Source organism: Macaca fascicularis, chromosome 9 (assembly GCF_037993035.2).
Source record: "Macaca fascicularis isolate 582-1 chromosome 9, T2T-MFA8v1.1".
In the NCBI taxonomy this organism is placed as follows: domain Eukaryota; kingdom Metazoa; phylum Chordata; class Mammalia; order Primates; family Cercopithecidae; genus Macaca; species Macaca fascicularis.
This window is the reverse complement of record NC_088383.1, coordinates 100,588,344-100,606,508: the sequence shown is the minus strand read 5'-3', so window position 1 is coordinate 100,606,508 and position 18,165 is coordinate 100,588,344. Positions and strand designations below refer to the sequence as shown.

General features: G+C 40.2%; 1 protein-coding gene across 2 annotated transcripts in view; it reads right to left on the bottom strand.

The window, feature by feature from the left end:
* The window catches only part of TNKS2 (tankyrase 2), a 66,612-nt gene extending 49,483 nt beyond the window's left edge, over positions 1 to 17,129 (bottom strand). For both annotated transcript variants that reach the window (XM_015456384.4, XM_005565942.5), the window contains exons 1-3: positions 16,651 to 17,129; positions 4,502 to 4,726; positions 527 to 622 (exon numbers count right to left, since the gene is read on the bottom strand). In XM_015456384.4, coding sequence (XP_015311870.1) covers positions 527 to 622; positions 4,502 to 4,726; positions 16,651 to 16,849 — 520 coding nt within the window. In that variant the 5' untranslated portion in view covers positions 16,850 to 17,129. The remainder of the gene's footprint in view (positions 1 to 526; positions 623 to 4,501; positions 4,727 to 16,650) is intronic.
* Positions 17,130 to 18,165: the final 1,036 nt, after the last annotated feature.

Below are 18,165 nucleotides of genomic sequence, written 5' to 3'. Positions count from 1 at the left end.
AACTAGCATTCTTCATGGTACCGAAATGAGTGTGCCTAGAATCCTCTTCTGAATGGCTAGTGCTTTTTGAAAGGATTCCATCAAAAATTATTAAAATACATTAAAAAAAAAAAGCAGTACAGCTTGAATATCCCTTATCTGAAATGCTTAAAACCAGAAGTGTTTTGAAGTTTGGATTAGAAATACTCAACCTGTATATAAAGGGGCAGGCATAAGTTATCTGAAAAACTCAGGGGTATTTAAGAAATATCCTGAATATACTACAGCAACATACAATTATCTATTACCCTCACTCCCAATAAGGTAATAATGACATATGTAAACATCAATTAGAAAAGAAAAAGAAAGCTTTATTTTTCTTAGAGGAGAATCAAATGTCAGCTATCTACATGTAGAAAAGGAAAGCTACTGAACTGACACTATTTTAAAAATCTAGCTGAGGTCATTAATCACAGGAGGCAAATTTCCTACCTGGCAAGCTTGTTCTTTACAGGCTTCCTGGAATAACCAGAGTATACAGACTTACCAGTAAGCACTGCTTTGGCAGATGGATCTGCTAAATCCAATGCTGTCCTTCCATCTGTATTTCGGATGGTTGGCTCAGCTCCATGCTGTAAGAGCACTGCAAAATAGCAACACTATTTTGAAGTTCAATGGTAATTTTAACAACTTGATTTTAGTAAATCATTTTCTCAAGAATTCTGGTCCAGCAGTCTCAAAGTTGTTTAAAGACCTTTCGTATCTTGTCAGAATGGGAATGTTACATTTTAAATATAAAAATAATACATATTCTATTATTTAATGCATTAAAGACACATTAAATAAGTTCCCCCTCAGTTCAATGTAGATTTTCCTTTGCTATTTATACAGCTGGTGACAAGTGACTAAGGATAGATAAGAGTGTATAAGGGGGAAAAAAAAGGCAAGTGTGCTTGAAAGCTTTTTTCTTATTCCAAAAGAACACTGCTTATGCTAGAAAGACTGTTCACCATGACAGAAATAAAATGTCTAAAGCTATAGATAGCCTGGGAACAGAGATCTGTAGAATTTTTAAGAAAAAAAAAAAAAACCACACAGGTAAATTCTTTTTTAAAAAACACAAACAAAAAACTGAATGGCTTCCTTATGCTTTCAACAAATTCTGTAAGGTCGTCAGTCATTATCTTTCTATTCTTCAGGAAGGCTGAATAATCAACAGGAGGCTGCTTGTATTTGTCCACTATTGAAACCATAATACAATGCACTTGTAAGGTATAAGGTAAACAGTCTAAAGAGTGGAGTAGGTGCATTGAAACCAAGGTGCAAATTACTCCTTATAAGGACAATTTTTCTTTGGAAAAATCTTAACTGAGGGATATATAAATAAGGGTTGCTAGCTGACCAGTTAGTTTTTTGAGGTTAACTACACTGAATTTTAAGTTAAAATCCAAATACCCTTAGTAGGGTTAACCTACCCCAAATCAAAACTACTACATTATAATTCAAGGCACATAAAAAGAGAAGTCTTGGCTGGGTGCGGTGGCTCACGCCTGTGATCCCAGCACTTTGGGAGGCCAAGGCGGGAGGATCAAGAGGTCAAGAGACAGAGACCATCCTGGCTAACATGGTGAAACTCTGTCTCTACTAAAAATACAAAAAATTAGCTGGGCATGGTGGCGGGCACCTGTAGTGAGGCTGAGACAGGAGAATGGTGTGAACCCGGGAGGTGGAGCTTGCAGTGAGCGGAGATAACACCACTGCACTCTAGCCTGGGTGACAGAGCAAGACTCCGTCTGAAAAAAAAAGAGAAGTATTGTGTTTTGTTCTGTACTATATTATTATTTGTATTATTATGAAGATATTCCAGTATACTCTCTAAATAAGGAGCTGGAGGAAGACAGGCAAATATGTGCAGAAAGGAAGCTCAGTTCTTGTTCTTTGATAGGGTGAATTTCCATTCTGCTCTACTCCTATATATACCAGGGCTGTTCAACAGAAATAAAACATGAGCCACATAAAAAATTTAACATTTTCCAGTAACTACATTAAAAAAAGAAACAGTTCAAATTAATTTGAACACACTTCACCTAATACATCCAAAAATTCAATATTTACATTTATATTATAATCAATATAAAAGTAGATATTTTACTTTTTTTTTGTACTAAGTCTCTGAAATGTGGTATGCTTTTTCCCTTAGAGTACATCTCAATTCAGACATTTCAAGCTCTTAGCTACCATATTGGATAGTGCAGATTATAACTACCTTTGGAAAACTCTACGTTATTAAAACTAATTAATTATATGTCTAAGACTCTGAGGTACCAGAGATGGGTTATGTGGTAAAAATGATGTATTTGAATGTAGGGCAGGAACAATTTAAGATAACATACAGAAAAGGAGAATTGGACAGAGGTAACCAGGAAATCCATTTCACATCTTTATAAATGACCTAATTTAAGCTGGTGAGGTTGACATAAACAGTGATTTGGGATGCTGGGGACGATGAGGTCCAATTTAAGTCTAGCATAGAGCACCTGGACTTTTTCTAGTGCACTGAACTCACTTTCTATATCTGTTAAGGATTTCAACTGTCCCTATTTTACATCAGGAAATAATGGAGTTAAGGTGGCAATGAGTCCAAAATCCTTGAATTTGTTTGTCTCACAAAAGTAAATACCAGGTTAATAAAAATTCTCAAAAAGCCTTCTCACATACTATATACTTTTCTTACTTATCCTGCCATTTCTACTCTCCTATAACCCTATAATTCAGTAGCTATCATTTCTCACCTGGGTTACTTTACAGTTTCCTAACTGGTATCCTTGATGCCATCCATCCTACCCAGTCCCCTACCAGATTACTCTTTATAAAATACAGTCATGTGTCACTTAATGACAGGGATATATTTTGCGAAATGCCTTGTTAGGTGAGTCCATCATTGTGCCAACACCAGAGAATGTTTACACAAACCTAGATGGTACAGTATACCAAACACCTAGGCTACATGGTATATAGCCTATTCCTCCTAGGTTACAAACCTGAACAGCATGTTACTGTACTGAACACTGCAGGCAACTATAATACAATGGCAAGTATATCTGTAACGAAATATGTCTAAATACAGTATAAAAGATAAGAAATGGTATATCTGTATAGGACATTTACCATGAATGGAGCTTGCAGGGCTGGAAGTTGTTCTGAGTCAGTCAGTGGGTAAGTGATGAGTGAATGTGAAGGTCTAGGATATTATAGTACATCACTGTAGACTCTGCATAAACACTGTACACTTAGCTATGTAAATTTATTTTAAAAATATATTTCTTCAATAATTAGCTTACTGTAACCTTTTTACATTATAAACTTTTAAAGTTATAAAAACTTTTTGACTTTTGTAATAACAACTTAAACATTATGTACAGCTATACAAAAGTATTTTCTTTATGTTTTATTTTATAAGCTTTTCTCTATTCAAAAAAATTTTTTTACAACTTTTCTGTTAAAAACTAAGATATAGACACACATATTAGCTAGGCCTACACAGGCTTAGGATCATCAATATTACTGTCTTCCACCTCCACATCTTGTCCCACTGGAAGGTCTTTAGGGGCAAAACACCACACACAGAGTTGCCATATAGTAATGCCTTCTTCTGGAACACCTGCCTGAGGCTGTTTTACAGTTAACTTTTTTTTTTTAATTGCTGAGTATACTCAATAAAATTAAATCACAATAAAAAGTATAGTAAATATATAAACCAGTAACAAAGTTGGTTATTATCAAGTATTATGTAGTGTACATAATTTCATATGCTATACCTTTATATGACTGGCAGTGCACTAGGTTTGTTAACCCAGCATCACCACAAAAACCTGAGTAATGCCTTGTGCTATGAAGTTAGGACTGCTACGAAGTTAGTAGGTGACAGGAATTTTTTAGCTCCATTATAATCTTATGGGACCACCCTTATGTATGTCATCCATTTCGAAATGGAGTTACGTGGAGCATGACTGCATACTATGTACTCTTATCACAGTGTTCCCTTCCTCAAAAAATCTTCAATATTCCACACTGCCTACACATACTAATAGCAAGCTCCTTAACCTGGTATTTAAAGCTTTTTATAAAGAAATCCCCACCTACCTTTTTAACCCTTTCTCCACTGGAAAGACTCCAAAAAGTAGGGCCTTGACTTGATCCTGCCAAGTCACTGTGCTCATTATCCTCTTAACACTCTCTGTTCCCTTCCACCATACCTTTATCTGGCTCTTTGTGTATTTAATCTCCCAAGAGAATGCAAGTTTCCAGAGAATAGGCACTTTGTATTCCATTCTCCAAAGAAATTTAGGCTCAGTACTACACACAAAAAGACACTCAGTAAATAGTAGTTAGATTAAATCATGGAATGTTCTTAAATATATAAATTCAGCTTGACAGAATTTGATGATATGAACAGATTAATTCAGTTCAGATTCAGAATAGTTACAACATTAGGAAGAGTCAGAAAAGTTAACAGCCTTACCAATACAAACATCAATCTTTCCTTTAATTGCAGCTTCATGGAGAGGAGTATAATTCCAATTATCTCGAGCATTGGGGTCTGCACCATGTCGCAAAAGGAGATTGACTACTTCAGCATGACCAAAAGAGCATGCATTATGAAGAGGAATAAGGCCCCCATCATCACGTGCTTGGACATTTGCACCATTCTGAAGCAAATATTCAACTACGTCTTTCCGCCCAAAACCTAGATGAAAACAAATTGTCCACACGTAAGTTCAACAAGGAAAAGATATCAAATTAGAATAAGTACCATCCATGCTAAAATGTTTCAGGTTGAAAAATAATAAGAGACTCAACAATTCAAGAACTAATTAATGGAAAGGTGATCAGAAATATATCAGTAACTAACCTTAATGATAAAGCCAGAGTGACTCTCCACTAAGTAGTAGTGGTACCTAAGTAGTGCCTTGGGTGGTACTACTACTACTAACCTCAAAGAAAGAACACAAAATAAGTGACTGAAAGCTCAAAGTTCAAACGTTTTTCACTCTACAATAGAGTTCTGTGTATTTAGTATGTATACATTTTCAGATGTTCAAAGTATAAAACTTAAATACGTAAATCACAACCTTATGATACAGTGACAGAATTCCTTTCCCATATCTATCTCATAGAACGTTTCTGCTAAACTGGGGGGACTACGAGAAGCAACAAAAAAAGATCCACTTACAGCTAGTATTTGTCTATGTAGTGAGACACAGAGAGATAACCCCAGGCAAAAGTATAAAATCCAGTGTCTTCAAAGGAGTCCCTACTTTGTCACTTGCATAACACATATATAACTTCTTTCCATGTAGGAGGCCTCCTTTAGGTACCAACATTCCACAGTTCTGCTCAACTGCCCCCAAATCAAATCAAACAAAAAAAGTCTGATAATTTATTTATACTGATTTACAGATCTAGTATCAATGAGTTTCAATCTCTTATCATTCCTATATATTAGTACTTAAAATCTTTTTACACCTAGTTGTAAAATGACAAGGCTTTCAGGCATATGTTAAAGCAGATGGAGAGGGGTCTATAATGTGTTTGGGTAGAGAGAAAGGAACTGCTCACTCTTCTGAAATTTCTCCATTCTATTCTTAAAGCCACCAAGTCTGACCGCAGTTCTTCCAAGATGACCAGCAATGAGAACAGATAAGAAAGTAATGGTACAACATTTCTAAGGTTGATGCCTGGGGTTGGCCTGGTTGCACCTGATGGAAGAGCTAAAGATAGTTGAAAAGATTAACTATTTTTGTTTTAACATTGCTGGGCTCTGCGGTCACAAAGATGAGTATCTTTGTATCTTTGATTCTTCCCCCTCTCAAAGAGCTCATAATTTAAGATATGAAGATTTTAAATTTCAATACAATATAATTGCTACGTATACATAAAGTGCTACTAGAGCTTAAAGAAGGGAACTCCTAAACTAGGGGAAAGCAGAGAATGGAAAAGACTTGCCTAAGGCGATTCCAGTGATGACACCGAAGCTGAAAGCTTCCAGAAAAATAAGGGATCATTAGGAAAATGAGAAGAGGAGGGAGAGGTGAGGGAAAGGAGATGAGCAAGAAAGAAACAAAATGTACACAGACATGGAGGTATGAAAGAATAAATGCTTGGGCTGGGCACAGTGGCTCACGCCCGTAATCCCAGCACTTTGGGAGGCCCAGGTAGGCAGATGACGAGGTCAGGGGTTCAAGACCAGCCTGGCCAGCATGGTGAAACTCAGTCTCTACTAAAAATACAAAAAATTAGCCAGGTGTGGTGGCACGTGCCTGTAATCCCAGCTACACGGGAAGCTGAGGAATGAGAATTGCTTGAACTTGGCAGGTGTAGGTTGTAGTGAGCCAAGATCACGCCACCGCCCTCCAGCCTGGGTAACAGAGTGAGACTCCATCTCAGAAAAAAAAAAGAAGAAGAAGAAGAAAGAAAAGAAAAGAAAAGAAAAGAAAAGAAAAAAAAGAACGAACAAATGCTCCATAACAGCCAGGATGCAGAATGCCAAAGTGGGCAGATGCTAGATCAGGAGAATGTCAGGCTGGCCGGGCGAATCCCAGCACTTTGGGAGGCCGAGGAGGGTGGATCATGAGGTCAGGAGATCGAGACCATCCTGGCTAACATGGTGAAACTCCGTCTCTACTACGAAAAAAAAAAAAAATTAGCCGGGTGTTGTGGCAAGCGCCTGTAGTCCCAGCTACTCGGGAGCCTGAGGCAGGAGAATGGCGTGAACCCGGGAGATGGACCTTGCAGTACGCCAAGATTGGGCCACTGCACTCCAACCCGGGAGACAGAGTGAGACTCCGTTTCAAAAAAAAAAAACCAAAAACCAAAAACCAAAAAACAGAACGACAACAAAAAGGAGTATGTCAGGCTAAGGTAGCACCTGGCCTTTGTCCCATAAATTAGTGTTTTTCAAACTGTTTTCAGATAGCAGGTTTTGTTTTGTTGAGTCTTGCTCTGTCACCCAGGCTGGAGTGCAATGGCGTGATCTCGGCTCACTGCAACCTCTGCTTCCCGGGCTTAAGCGATTCTCTTGCCTTAGTTTCCCTAGTAGCTGGGACTACAGGTGCGCACCATCATGTCTGGCTAATTCTTTTTTGTATTTTTAGTAGACATGGGGTATTGCCATGTTGGCCAGGCTGGTCTCAAACTTCTGACCTCAAGTAATCCACCAGCCTCAGCCTCCCAAAGTGCGGGGATTACAGGCATGAGCCATTGCACCGGGCCCAGACAGATTTCAATTAGATCTTATTTAAGATTATAATAGGTACAGGTTACGTTTACTGCTAAATACCCAATGCCTAGTATATAGTTGGCATTCATAGAATTGCAAATTAACTGAATAAAATAAAAACTATTCTGGTTGAATCCTCCTTCTTCCCCTCACAAAGATCCAAAAGAAAATATTCCTGCATCTCTGAGCACCTCTTGGAAACAGTTGGAAAAATACTGCTACAACACATCATTAGTCACAGAATGATGTGTTTAGGGCAGTGACTGTTTTTTTTTTTAAGAAAGATCACCTTGGCAATTGTGTGAATAAATGAATCAAATGCAGAGATAGGCGGTAGATATGTCCTTAAGGTTTTAGAATGCTATGTGCCATAGTCTAGGTGACAGATGATAAGGGCTAAGATTAAGACTGATTTGGTTAGGATAGTATATCCACATGGTTCATGTGAACACGATAGGTAATAGTCACATGGCTGGTGAAGCCTTCCTCCCACCCCTATTCCCAGCTTCCCAGTTTCCTTCCTTCTGGTTATCACTTTTTTTTTTTTTCACATACCTTGAAGTTATTTTACATACATGCAAGCAAACATCTGCTAATATATATCTTTAAAGACAGTGTTTACATCTTTCTTTCTTAAAAAAAATCTGCTATTAATAATATCCCAGAAATCAACTTCTATCAGTATTGCATATATTTTTTTAACTGGGAGAGTCAAAATGTAACTAGTTCCATTCTCATACATAGTTAGGTTGTTTCCAATCTTACTACTACACACACTACTGCCAAGGTTTTTGGCCTGTGTAATGGAAGAGTGAAGTTGCCATCAACTGAAATGGGGGCAAGGCTGCAGATGAAAATAGATTTGTGGCAGAAGATGAGGAGTCCAAGTTTTAGACATGTCATATCTCACTGAAGGCTTATTGCTTCCTCTACCCAATTTCTAAATGCTGGGATTCCTCAAGACTCAGTTCTCTAACCTCTTTTTAGATAATCTTATCTGATCCCACGGCTTTAAATACCACCTAGATGCACAACCCTCAAATTTAAATCTCCAGTCTAGACTTTTCACCCAAATTCCAGAATGTTTACTTAACATATTTCCTTCCAGATATTTTAAAGGTATCTCAAACTCAACATGTTTCCAACTTCTATTTCCACTGATATTACCTTACTCCAAACACTATCACCTCCAGCATAAGTTCCTGCAATAGTCTCCCCTAAACAGGTCTCTCATTTCCACTTCTGTCTCTAGTGACCTTTTAAAAATAATCATATCACAGCCGTGTTTAAAATAATTCCTTGGTTTCCCACTGATGCTCTTAGAATAAAATTCAAACACTCGACTATGGCCTTAAAAGCTCCCTCATGAACTGGCCCTCACTTTCTCTAATTTCACTTCACACCATTCTTCCCTTTCCCAACTATAATATAGCTTTCTCTCAGTTTGTCAAGTATGCCATTGACTTGGTACATGCTGCCCTTCTGCTTGGAATGCTCTTCCCTTGCACAAAGCATCCTACTTCTACTCACTACCTGGTTTGTTTAAATGTCACCACCTTAAGAAGGCTATCCCCGATCATCCTATCTAAAATAGTCCCTTCTGCCCATCCACATTTTTTCCTATCTTCACACCATTTAGTTGGTCTATCTCCCACCTCCTTCACTAGAATGCAAGCTCCATACCAGCAGGGATTTTTGTCTTTGCTGTTCATAGCAGTATTTCTTGGCACTTATTAAAATTTGTAATTACTCTTTACTTATTTTCTAGACTTTTTTTTTTTTTTTTTTTGAGACGGAGTCTCGCTCTGTCCCCCAGGCTGGAGTGCAGTGGTGCCATCGCGGCTCACTGCAAGCTCCACCTCCTAGGTTCACACCAGCCATTCTCCTGCCTCAGCCCTCGGAGCAGCTGGGGCTACAGGCACCCGCCACCATGCCCAGCTAATTTTTTTTGTATTTTTACTAGAGACAGGGTTTCACCGTGTTAGCCAGGATGCTCTCGATCTCCTGACCTTGTGATCCACCCACCTCGGCCTCCCAAAGTGCTGGGATTACAGGCACGAGCCACCGCGCCCAGCATTTTCTAGACTCTTAGTTCCATGAAGGACAAGAGCCATGTGCATCTTAATTCATCACTACTTCCCCAGCATCCTTCAGAGTACACGGTACAGAGCAATTTGTTGATATTTGCTGAATCAATGTATCACGGTATCACGGTATATGAAAAAGAGACTGAGAAGTAAAACTAAGAAAGAATGGCACTGCAGAAGCCAAGCAGTAAAATTTCAAAGAGGTGAAGGTCAGCTCTTGCTGTCATTAGCCCTGACTTCAGCCTTCCTTCCTGATCACTTCCTGGGCATTGCTGATCACACTGTCCTCCCCAAGTAGGCTATCCACAGTTGCCCTAATCTATGGTTCTGCTATCCCAACCACTTAGCACCCACCTGCAGGAAATGCTTTTAGAAAAAGGCTTCTTAATTTGGAAAGTAAGAGAAAAAGAATCAAAATAAAGAAAAAGTTGTAAAGCTAACTCTATAAAGTTATTTGACGTACGCAAGCATTTTAGAATAAGGATTACTATTCTTCAGCAGTAATAAGCATATCTGAAGTAATCAAAATGGTGACTCACAGCCTAACTCCCCCAGAAAGGAGAGTTAGGTGTGCACAGAAATAGCTGGAGTAAAACATCTAGCTGTTACAAGAGACAGTGTCAAGTGGGAAGATATCTGTCCCAAAGGATTGGTGATCTAAAAGAAGGTCAAGTAGTAGCTTTCTGTCAAAATAAGACTGGAAAGAGAAGAGGGTTGTGTGAAATCAGAGTTAAAGACAAAGACATTACTGAAACTAAGTTTTAGCTGAGGCAATCGATATGGGTAGAATGGGTAAAGTGATTATACCCACATAGTTACCAACATTCCAAGACACAGATTACTTGTGTCAATGTTTGTATCAACATGATTTCCTAGTCATTAAGATGTCTGAAACCAGTCTGGTGACTGATAGTAGAGGTCAGTATGATTTTACACTCATAAGGTAAGAACTACAATATGTGAGTGAACGTAATCTGCTACGCTGAGACAGTAGATGAAGAGTCTGAGATTTTGAAAGTTTGAAGCCACATCTTGGGCACTTAAATTATTTGGAAGCAGTCAATAGGTAGCTATGTAAAAAAAAAAAAAAAAAAAAAAAGCTGTTTGGAGTCTAGCGAAATCTTTAGATTTAAGATACTTCCTGGCTGGGCGCTGAGACTCACACCTGTAATCCCAGCACTTTGGGAGGCAGATGTGGGTGGATCACCTGAGGTCAGGAGTTCGAGACCACCGTGGTCAACATGGTGAAACCCCGTTTTTACTAAAAATATAAAAATTAGCCAGGCATGGCGGTACATGCCTGTAATCCCAGCTACTCGGGCAGCTGAAGCAGGAGGCAGGAGAATTGCTTGAACCTGGGAGGTGGAGGCTGAAGTGAGCCAAGATCGCACCACTGCACTCCAGCCTGGGCGACAAGAATGAAACTCTGTGTCTCACCCCCGACCCCCAAAAAAATCGTACCTCCCAAACTGAGGAGTAATCCTTGATAAAATCCCTATTGTTATGGTCTCAAGAATAGTTCAAAGTACTTCTGTTAAGCATCGATTTCTGAAAGAAAAAATGCTTTGCAGGGTATATTCTGATCACATTCTCACTGGCCAGGTAGAAATTAAATAGGCATATCCTCAGAGTCAATATCAATCTCCATATTCTAAGGATCTCTTTATGAGGAACCAGAAGCCTAAATAAAGTTGGTAGTCATGGCTGCTCAGGACATACTGTAGTTTATTTTGTAATTATGGAACAGCACTCAACTTCAAACACTGTTCTACTTGTGAAAATCCTGATGAAACCATACACAGAGTATGAATCTACTACACAGTGCTTACAGTGAAGCAAAGCAGGCCTATCTGTAAAGTGTATTTGTTGACCACATTAACCACGTGTCAGTTAATGGCAGGTATTGTGTCTTATTTATTTCAGTTTACTCAGGGACAAGGTCAGTGTCTGGCATATAGTAGGACTTGACAAACATTTGTTTAATGCATGTCTAATACTCTGCTGGAATAGGAAAGGACCCTCACAAAGAATATGGTGTTAATGATTTGTGAAAACAGAGAAAGTAGCCTCTTGTCAAATTTATTACTTATCTAGATGCCATCAGTTTCAGCAGCTCCAGGTACTGGTTGCCAACCATGACTATTGTTAATAGTATCATATTTTGCTGCTATACTGGAAACATGCTTTCATCTGAATGGCTTCCCAAAAGCTGTGAGGCAGTCAAGTCCCTACAGAGAAACCAACTTAGACTCTTAGGAAGTTTAACTAAGTGCTATTCCTCTCCTGTCTTTTATAGTCCAAAGGTGGGATTAATCACTGATAATACCATTGGTCCCATATGAGATGGTGATGTCTTGCAATATCTAAAGGTAGGCTATCACACAGGGTTTTGTCCAAAGGCAAAGTTCTGGAAAAATGTCAACAAATGCCACAAAACAAAGCTCCTGTGGTCTGGGAGACTGGAAGGTATAATCAAACAGCCTTCAGCTTTCAAGCAACAGTCAGTCAGGACTCTCAGTGACAGATTTTATCTGAGGAATGTCATTTTAAACCTCTCATTTACTATTCTGTGTTACAAGGTTTCCCTCTGTTGCCCAGCCTAGAGCGCAATGGTGCAATTTCAGCTCACTGCAGCCTTGGCTCAAGTAATCCTCCAACCTTAGCCTCCCAAGTAGCTAGTACTACAGGCCTGCGCCACCATGCCTGGCTAAGTTTTCTATTTTTTTTGTAGAGATGAAGTTTCGCCATGTTGCCCAGGTTGCTCTTGAACTCTTAAGCTCAAGTGATACTCCTGTCTTTGCCTCCCAAAGTGTCAGGCCTGTGCCACCATGCCCAGCTCATTTTTCAATTTTTTTGTAGAGATGAGGTTTTACCATGTTGCCCAGGCTGGTCTTGAACTCTTGAGCTCAGGTGATACTCCTGCCTTTGCCTCCCAGAGTGCTGGGATTATAGCCTGTGGCACCGTGCCTGGGCCTCATTTACTATTAACTTCAGTTTGCTAAGATCCAGAAAAGTATTTCCCACATATATTTCTTAAGAATGAAGAATACAAGGGAGAGGACTTTGCCCATCTCAACTTGGGATAGATATACTGTCTGGCCAGATTAGTAGAAACTTGGAAAAGAATGCCATGGCCTCTACAGTGATGAAATTTTGACCATCTGAATGGGGGAATACTGAAAGGAGTACTCCAAACTCTTGTTACTGAAGTCGACTGTCTACCTCTAAATCCAGCAAGAGCTGAGGGCAAAGGTATGGCTCAAAATCTTGATAATACATTGGGAGATTTGACAAGTGAAGAAAGATGATGAATTCCTAAATAGATTGATCTTTATTTGATACTAGGGTTTCCTGCTGATGTATGATTAAACATCTCCCATAGCAAAAACCAATCCTTAAAACAACAATCTATAATTGTAGTTTCAGGTGAAGAGTGTTGGATAAATTTTGTGCATCTCTTACAACTATGATATTGGCCTACAGCCAAAGAAGGAAATGTTACTGACAGGTTACTGGAGGTCTCCAATAGTTATCATTTCGGGGAAAGATATGAATGGCAATCACAAAAGCTAGTATATCTTTGGTAGCTGAGCAGTCAAAGCCTTCTTGTACCAATGAGATTATAACTTGTTGGCTGAACTAGGCTGAAATCCTCTCTACAACATCTCTGAAGAATGCCAGTCCAGCCACTGCTTGGATACTTCCAGCCAGTTCCATGGCTGAATATTGTTAAAGGTTGTCTGACCACTTGTAACCTTCCACCTACCGGCCTTAGTTTTGACTCCCAAAGCCACACAAGTAATATCCACTCACTCTTTGTGATTCTTCCACATATGTGAAGACGGTAACATGGTATAGTCTTCTTTCATCTCTAGAATAAGCAGCACTAATTTTCCTATCTATGCTTGTGCAATAAATTCCAGACGCTCTGATTCCACTTTCCTCCTCTGAATAAAAAAAAATCCCATCTTATATTTGATTCACACAATTGAATATAATAATCCAAGTCCAGTCTAACCAGTCCAATGTATATGGCTCAGTAGCATACTCATACTAATTGTAACATATTATAAATATAAAACAAGTGTTACTTTGTTTAGCTAGGACTCTACAATGCAAACTTCTACCTCTACTCCAAGAGTTCTAAGATTGTAAGGAATGCCACATATTTCTTTCATTTCTATGATGACATCAAGATGACTTTCTCCCCAAGTTCGTGTCACCTCTTCTTTACTTTTTAGAAATAAGCTCAGAGAAGCAGAGTCTTCTTTACTGAAATCTGTTGTTTTCTAGGGCATTAACTGTTAAGAATTTCAGATACTTTTGCTTTTAGTAAAATTAGAGCAACGGCCACCCTACCACCAACTTGCCTCTACAAGTTCTGTTATGTGTTGGAAAAAATCATTCCTGGCCAGGCACGGCGGCTCTCGCCTGTGATCCCAGTACTTTGGGAGGCCGAGGCAGGCGGATCACGAGATCAAGAGTTTGAGACCAGCCTGACCAACATGGTGAAACCCTGTCTCTACAAAAAATACAAAAATTAGCCGGGCGTGGTGGTACATACCTGTAATCCCAGCTACTCAGGAGGCTGAGACAGGAGAATTGCTTGAACCTGGGAGATGGAGGTTGCAGTGAGCTGAGATCGTGCCATTGCACCCCAGCTTGGGAGACAGAGCTAGACTCTGTCTCAAAAAAAAAAAAAAAAAAAAAATTATTCCTATCTTGTGTATATCTGTGTATGGTCGGGGGCAGTGGCAGGCGGACTGAAAAGGAAACAATTTTCAGAGTCATTTTTCTCCTAAGGAATTACTTCTTAAATAATATTTATCTAGAAGAAAAGTATGCAATCTAGTGCAATAATAAAAAATCACCTAGTAGAAGGAAAATTCCTGTTTATGCTGACTGTCTTCCTCATTAATAGAATTTAACTGTCTTGGTGCTGGCAACTGATTATTCTTTTAATTGAACTAACTTTTGGGGATGAAATTAAACCAAATGTTTTCTAAACTGATTTTCATTTTCTGTGGTCTGCACGCACCTCTCAGTGCTAATACTACTTGGGAAACAAAACAAAAAGACAAAAAACATGCCTCCTCTAATAAAATCTCCAAGCTTTAACTGGCTATAAAAAATTTTAAAATAATTATGTCCCCCATCACCTCCAACAGCTAACTCTATGACTGATGTACAAACACAAGAAACTGCTTGGTCAGGCAGTTACATAATACCACCACCTGTGTTGAACTTCCAACAGTACGCTTGCAGGCACATTAACATGACTGATAACTCACTACCTACAACAGATTATAAAGTGTATTCTCCATACATTAAGTGAAAAAGTAGATGCACTTAAAGAGCTTTTCTCTGATGAACCTAAAATTCAGATTAAATTTACAAAGCCAGTTTTTTAAAAAGTTTCTTATATGATTGAAGTGCAGGACTTTAAAAGCTCTGGTTGAATGAAGAACCCCCACCTCATAATTTTTATTACTCCCTTTTCATACCTCGAGACCTCTTAATTTTATAACCTATACTTGATAATTTGGGTAAGTTGCGAGTGGTGGGTTGGTTTCCAAAATATTAAGTTTTCCAAACTTAAACAAACAAAATGAAACCTATGTAAAAAAATGCTTTGAAATGTTGGGACAGAACTGAAGGCGGGAAGGTAGAGAAGGAACAAGGTCAGTGAGGATCTAACACCATAACCTTACATCTCTAAATATTACTATTTTCAGATATGAACTCACTAATACACCAAATTCTTAAAAGGTAGCAACTAAGATCTTTCTTGGTTATTTTTATCCCACAGATCAACCGAACAGAATCTAAGTAACCCTACCCTTTGGCTTATGTATCAGTTGATCGTGACAGTTTGCCAAACCAGTTGTTTAAATGTTGACTACATGGTCAAACAGGACAATCTAAATTAGCTCAAGAATGGCAGCACTTACCACCAAAATTTCAGGCAAAAAGGCTAACTAGGTGTGATTTGACTTACGTATTCTTCCTTCTCTTTCCATTGCCCACAAACTGTTTTTAATTCTCCCACCTAGATTCTCCAAACTTTCTTCTTTTTAAAAGACTCCCCAGTGGAAATCCAACAAAGGTGCAATTGGTCAAAAAAGCATACCTCCTGGTAGTATTTACATTTAAAACCCGGAACAGGTTTAAGCGAACAAATCTCCAATTCGTAGAAAGTGTAAAAGTAGTATCTGTGAAACAGGAAATCTTTCTCACTGCTCCTTTTCTCTTCATCAACCTAGCTCCAAAAGAACAGGAGTACTTTAAAAGTATTCCCTGATTTTTTAAAAAATTGTTTTAAACATTCATGAAATACACAAAACAAAAAACCAGGATTGTCAGAGGTAAGAAGAGGTACTCCCATTTTCAATCACGTATGACTCACCTGAAGTTAGAAAAAGTCATAATCTTTCCTACAAGCGAAAAGCATGTATGTTTTATGGAAATAAGCTGAATATCCCATCTAAGGCTCTTCTAAATTCTTCGACTAAATTTAACATGCTTATATCATGAAGTGAATCTACTATATATTAATGTAATTCAAACGATCTAAATTTCAGAATGAAGCAAGGTTAGTCCCAACTTAAATTCTAGATTCAAGCTAAAGTACTTGCACCAGCTTTCCTCTTACACTACTACTTTCCACCCCAACTTGTGTGTGTGTGTGTTTGTGTGTGTGTGCGTCTAAGGCTTCCCGCACCCAGCCTAAGTCAGATTTCAGTTCTCCCAAACTTGCCTATTTCCAGTTCTAGTCACTCCAGAAACTTGGTAATGATTGGCTATCCTGATAAACTAACTAATGCTAATGTGTGAAGGTCCTATTAAGTTACTCCTCCGAAATTACTTCCTTGTATTTTGCAAAGTCCTTCAAGACCTTAACCCAAATGGAACTCGCAAGAACGAAAAATTTTGGAGATAACTGACCTTTTAAATCATAAGGTCTATCAACTACTTCCCCTACTCTTTCTTGTGTGTAGAGGCCTTCTAGGGTAACAAGACCGGAAGTTGGTACAGGTATTGTTGATACTGTAAAACAAAACAAAGCCAAAACCCCAAACCACCCCCCACCCCCGGCAAAAAAACAAAACAAAAACTTCCAGTGAGTGTGGCACGCTCACCCCACCCCTAATCTCCTCAGTCCCCACTGGAAGAGAGCGAGATCACCAGGACCTGAGCCCTGGAGAAAGGTCGGGGGGCGGAGGAGCACTGGTTTCAGGCCTGTGGGCCCCGGGTGCGCAGGTGGGGGGGTCTGGAGCGAGGCGAGGGAACGCTGGCCCCGGTTACCTGCGGCGAAGTGCAGCGGGGTGGATTTCCTGCCCGCCGTGTCGCGGCTGTTCACCTTCTCAGGCGTCACCAGCCTCTTGACTCGCTCCACGTCCCCGTTGCGGCACGCCTCAAATAGCTCTCGGGCGGCCGGCTCCATGGCCTCGGCCGCCGCGCTCGCGGAGGCCGCTCCCCCGCCGGCGCAGCGGCGACCCGACATGATCCTGGCCGCCGCCACAGCCAGCAGCAGCGCCAGCAACGGCAGCAGGAGCCCCGGCCCCGCGAGCAGGAGGGCGAGGCCCCCCGGAGAAGACGCGCTCAGGGCCCGGGCCGCTCGGCTCCCTGCTGTCACCGGATCCGGCTCAGTCCCATGGCCGCGCCAACGCGCACCCCTCGCTTGGCTCCCTGCCCCCCGGCTGCCCCGCGGCGGCGGAGGCAGCGCGAATCCGCCGTCCGAGACCTGAAGCGACGCGGCGGCGGAAGCTGGCAAGGCCCCTCCTGCCAGCTCCGCCAAGCCCTGGGAGCGCACGTGACGTTGTTCTGCGCGTGCGCAGTGGCCGGGCACCGGCCGGGCAGGTTTCGGCGAGCGGGGCGCCGAGAAGGGTTTGTGGGAAATGTGAGGCGAGAGGCTTCGGCGTCGGGAGAAGGGGCTTAGTCCCACCGCCATCTTTGCGGTGGGTTTTGCTGAAGCCAAACGATTCTACATATTGTCTTTTTTGTTGTTTTTTTTAAGCCCTGGGCTTTCCAAGCTGAACTTCGTCGCTAGCATTACACTGAAAAAGAGCACTTGAAAGTTTTGCTCCGATCTTGCATATGCTTTTGGAAGTCTTAGTGTGGAAATTGTCCGTAGTTTCAGCTTCCACATCCCTTTCTCCTGGGAGATTTCTTTTCCTTTTTTTTTTTTTTTTTTTAACTGTGTTTCTTTTCTTTCCTCCGCAACTGCTTTGTTGTTGCTGTTTCTTGTAAACCACTTATCAAAAGTGAGGTAGTTGCCGTTTAATTAGAAGTTTGGATGAACTGCCCCAAAATAAAGGAAATCAGAACAGTCATAAAAGTTGACTCCAGTTGGAGGGATGGCTGTGATCAATTACTCTTTCCACAGTAAGTTACTAGCTCAGGATTGATTAGAGGAACTTTTTGTAAATCAATATTGTACCCGACATGCCTAAAGTTTGGATACACTGAGCATAGGCATCTCCAAGAAAGTTTTCTGAGCTGTAATTTTTTCTTTGACCAACAAACCGAAGAAAAGCACATACTTGATTTTTATGGTTAAGGTAGTGGTGAAGTTTTACACGATAATTCCTCACGACACCCCCTTGTCTTAAACTGAAGGAAAGGTATGCATGTACATACATTTTACTTGCAGAAGATGATACATGTTGACCTTTGGCATTCTGAAAAGCATCCCCCCGCCACCCGCTACCTTAACCTGTTTTTCAGGAAATCCAGTTTTTGTTGGGGAGTGTTGACTCACTACAGTACTAAAAGAGAATGTACACTTTTTTGAACATTTTTATGCATATGAAATTGAAG